This window comes from Lupinus angustifolius, unplaced genomic scaffold, assembly GCF_001865875.1.
Source record: "Lupinus angustifolius cultivar Tanjil unplaced genomic scaffold, LupAngTanjil_v1.0 Scaffold_71_13, whole genome shotgun sequence".
NCBI lineage: Eukaryota > Viridiplantae > Streptophyta > Magnoliopsida > Fabales > Fabaceae > Lupinus > Lupinus angustifolius.
In genome coordinates, this window is record NW_017723453.1 from 607 (window position 1) to 5,261 (window position 4,655).

At 40.7% G+C, this 4,655-nt stretch overlaps 1 protein-coding gene across 1 annotated transcript; it reads right to left on the reverse strand.

Moving 5' to 3' along the window:
• Positions 1-659: 659 nt before the first annotated feature.
• Positions 660-1,130, reverse strand: LOC109339336 (the record flags this gene model as incomplete). Its single annotated transcript, XM_019576751.1, has 2 exons — positions 915-1,130; positions 660-794 (listed from the first exon to the last, which is right to left on the reverse strand). Coding segments are annotated over exons 1-2 (351 nt in total), but the record flags the coding sequence as incomplete, so codon positions are not given.
• Positions 1,131-4,655: the final 3,525 nt, after the last annotated feature.

A 4,655-nucleotide genomic window follows, 5' to 3' on the forward strand; every position in this document is an offset into this window, starting at 1 on the left:
TAGGTGATGTGTCTAATGGTGGTGGAGTGAGGAGATTTGGTGAGTGATTTAGGGGATTATGGAAGCTTTGTCTCTGCTTGTTTGACAAGCCATTGATCCATGATGTGATTAATACTCCGACTTGATTTATGCAATGTGATTTCTCAATTGAAGTCGTGCCCGAGTATTACCAGGTAAGTTCGTCCGGATATATACGATCTACCGATTTAGATTTTTTGCCCGAAACGTCGAAAATTGAATTTCAAGGTGAAAAATACCTAGTGGAGTTACGGACAAACTTGGTGCCTATTTTGACTAGAAATAATATTTCGAAGCCAACGGAATAAACCGAATTCAATTTCGAGTTACGGAACTCAAAAAATGGGCTAAAACTCGATAAAACGACCTGAAATCGTCTCGGAAACTTTTATTCTCCAAAAATCTTGAAAAAATAGGGCAAGCAAGAATATTATAATACAAGACTAAAACACAACTGATGTTTAGCCTAAAAAATTACTGATTAATTTATATAATTAATTCATTAACAACTAATTACTTAATTAAATGTACTCGAAAAAACAAGGTGTTACAATCCTCCCCAACTTACAAGATTTTCGTCCTCAAAAATGTACCTTCTAAGAAAATAGATGGGGAAATGATTCCTTCATGCCACTTTCAACCTCCCAAGTAGCATCTTCTCCATTCGTTTGACTCCAAATCATCTTAACTAAGACGCTTTCCTTGCCTCCCAAAGTTTTCAAACTCTGATCAACAATTCTCAACGGCAATGTCTTGAAAGTGAGATTATTCTTTAGCTGAATTGAGTCAGGTTAAATGACATGTGACAGGTTACTAATGTATTTTATGAGTTGGGACACATGGAAGATATTATGTAGGTTTGACAGCAAAGGGGGCAGGGCTATTTGGTAAGCTACCAGTCCAACTTTTCTAATGATTTGGTATGGCCCTATGAACCTAGGGGTAAGCTGACGAGTTTTAAGCATTCTGCCAATGCCAGTTGTTGGAACCACCCTCATAAACACATGATCTCCTTCTTCAAAGCTCAGAGGGGTTTTTTTCCTGTCATAATAACTCTTCTGTCTACTCTGTGCAATCTTCATGTTTTCCCTTATCATTCTAATTTTCTCCATCGTCTATTGAACCACATCGGGTCCTAACACTAGATTCTCTCCCGCCTCAAACCAACATAGGGTGTTATACACTTTCTTCCATATAGAGCTTCGTATGGCGCCATTCCGATACTTGAATGAAAACTATTGTTTTTGGTGAACTCAATCAAAGGTAGGTAGTCAACCCACCTTCCCGAATGCTTCAACATGCAAGCTCTGAGAAGATCTTCCAATGATTGAATGGTTCTTTCTAATTGACCATCAGTCTACAGATGGTAGGCTGAACTCATACTCAACTTAGTACCCAAAAGTTGTTTTCAAACCATTCTAGAACTTCAAGGTGAAGCGCAGGTCTGTACCCGAGATGATATTTGTAGGAATACCATGCAATCGGACAATCACCTTGATGTATAAGTCCGCCAGTTTCTCCAAAGAGTACTTTATGTTGATTGGTAGAAAGTGGGATGTCTTCGTCAAACGCTCCACTATTACCCAAACAACATCGTATCCCTTCTAAGTTCGTGGAAAACCGCTCACGAAATCCATTGAAATGCTACCCCATTTCCAAATTGGGATATTCAAGGGTTGAAGTTCTCCACCGGATCGCATGTGCTCAATTTTCGCTTTTTGGCACACCAAGCAGTGTGAGACATACTCCACTACATCCTTCTTCATACCAGAACACCAAAACATCTTCTTCAGGTCCTGATACATCTTGGCAGCTCCAAGATGAATACTTAGCTTGCTTTTATTTGCTTCACCCAAGATTGCCATTCTTAAATCGGGATCTCTTAGCATGCAGACTCGATTCTTGCATTTAAGTACTCCGTCGGGTCCGTCCTGAAATTCCGGAGCTTTTCCTTCAGCCAACAAGACTCTCTTCTCTGGTAGTTCTGGATCCGAACCTTGCAAACCCTTTAGTTGTTCCGGAAACTCATTCGTTATGGTAAGCATACCTATAGTCAAACTTTTAGGTCTTACTTGAACCGCGAGACTTAAATCTCTGAAATCCTCTATCAATCCCATTTCTCTAACCATCATGGTTGTCATATGTAGAGACTTTATACTCCAGGCATCAGCCACCATGTTAGCTTTTCCGGGGTGGTATTGAAGATCAAAATCGTAGTCCTTGAGGAATTCCATCCATCGTCTTTGCCTCATGTTCAGTTCCTTCTGGTCGAACAAATACTTCAAGCTTTTATGGCCACTGAAAACTTCGAATCTCACGCCATACAGATGATGTCTTCATATCTTGAGAGCAAACACGATCGCATCTATTTCCAAATCGTGCGTTGGGTAGTTCTACTCATGTGTTTTCAACTGTCTTGACGCATAAGCCACTACTTTCCTTTGTTGCATCAACATGCAAGATGAAAAATCTTATTCATGTAATCCATGAACACTACATGAGCATTGGTCACACCAAATGGCATTACAAGGTATTCATAATGGCCATAACACATCCGAAAAGATGTCTTCGGAATGTCTTTCGACTTTACACATATTTGATGATACCCATATCAAAGATCGATCTTTGAAAACACTGTAGCTCCTCTCAGCTGGTCTATCAAGTCATCAATCCTTGGGAACGGGTACTTGTTCTTGATAGTCGCCTTGTTCAATTGTCGATAGTCGTTATAAAACCGCATGCTACCGTCCTTCTTCTTCACAAACAAAATGGGAGCACCCCACAGAGAAACACTTGGTCTGACGAACTGTTTTTTTAGTAGGTCCTCCAATTGTTTCTTCAATTTCGTTAACTCTAATAGTGCCATCCTATAGGGAGCTATAGAAATTGGTACAATTCGAGGAACTAGATCGATGGCGAACTCTATCTCCCTTACTGGGGGTCAACGAGGAATATCGTTCGGAAAAACTTCAGAGAAATTCCGAACTACCAGTATACTTTGAATTTTTCCTCTTTCTTTCTTCTCCAACGTTGCTAACAACATGTACACTTGGGCTCCATCCTTCAAGAACTTCTCCATTTGATTGGCAGTTGTGCTTTTGGTTTCATAACGAGGTTCTATTGGTTCTTTAGGGTTGCTTAAGATTACCGTTTTTTAGAAACAGTTCAAGAGAACGTGGTTATTCGATAGCCAGTCCATTCATAAGATGATATCTAATTGGGATAAGGGTAGACATATCAGGTCTACTAGGAAAGTTCTGTTATCTAATACTCTAGGACATTGTGAACATACAGTTGAAACTACAACGAGTTCGTTTGAAGGCGTAGACACGACTAGATCATAAGGTAAGGAAACTATAGGCAATTCTAATCGGTTAACAACATCAATGGATATAAATGAATGGATCGCACCCGAATCAAACAGTGCATATAAGGAAATCTCATTAACAAGACATGTACCTTGAATGAGATCTTCATCCTCCTTGATCTCAGCTCCGCTCATGGTGAACATCTCTTCCCTTGGCCTAAGGTCTGGCCGCCCGAACAACACTCACTCCTTCCTTCTTCAGCTTAGGGCACACCGACTTGATGTATCCAGGTTGATTGCAGTGATAATAATTAGGGCAATTGACACCGAAATGATTTCCTTTGCACTTCGTGCACCAAGGTGGTGAGTTGTTGTTGGAGTTCCCAGCTTGAGAACCCTGATTGCTATTGTGGTTGTTGTAGATGTTGTGTGGTCAGAGTGACTTCTGTTGATTTCCAGATGGAAATTCATAAGGTTTCTTGTTGTGGTAGAAAGGCTTCCCCCTGCCACGATTCGGTCCAAAATTCCTTTGAGGTCCTGAGGAATTTCCTCGAGGCATGGCACTCTTGAGTGCGACATTCGTTGACTTCACATTCTCCTCATAGATTTTGCATTTGTTGACCATAGTTGGAAAATCTGGTATTTGTTGATGAACAAACATCACCTTCAAATCTTGTCTAAGTCCTTCTTCAAACTTGGCACACATAGACCTTTCATTTCCCACTTGATTGTAGTGTGGGGTATACCTCACCAAATCTTCAAACATTGCAGCATACTTCCCAACTGACATGTTCCCCTGCTACAGACACATGAATTCCATTTGTTTCTTCGTCTTCATGTCCGCCGGAAAGTACTTATGTAGAAACCTATCCTTGAAAGTTGCCCAGTTGACAACTTGGTGTTCATGTTCCATCTGGCGTTGAGTGAACTCCCACCGGTTCTCAGCTTCCTTCGACAACATGTAGGTCGCATAGGTGACCTTCTGCTCCTCGGTTCACATTAGTGCCCGAAAAATCTTCTCGAACTCTTGGATCCAATTGGTAGCAGCATCTGGTGCAAATCCTCCTTCAAACTTAGGCGGGTTGCGACGACAAAACTCGTCCAAACCCTTGTACAGAGCGGGTTCTTGGGGTTTTTGTTGTTGATGATTCAATTGATGCAAGTTAGAATTCACATTACGAATCGCTGCCGTCATCGCAGCCATGAAATCCAGATTCATAGTTCCATGTCCCACATCTTAAATCTGAGAACATTAGATTTATATACGTTACTCCTCTAATCATAAATACACAAAATTCTCGTCTTCAAACGGAAATCATAATCAAACAAT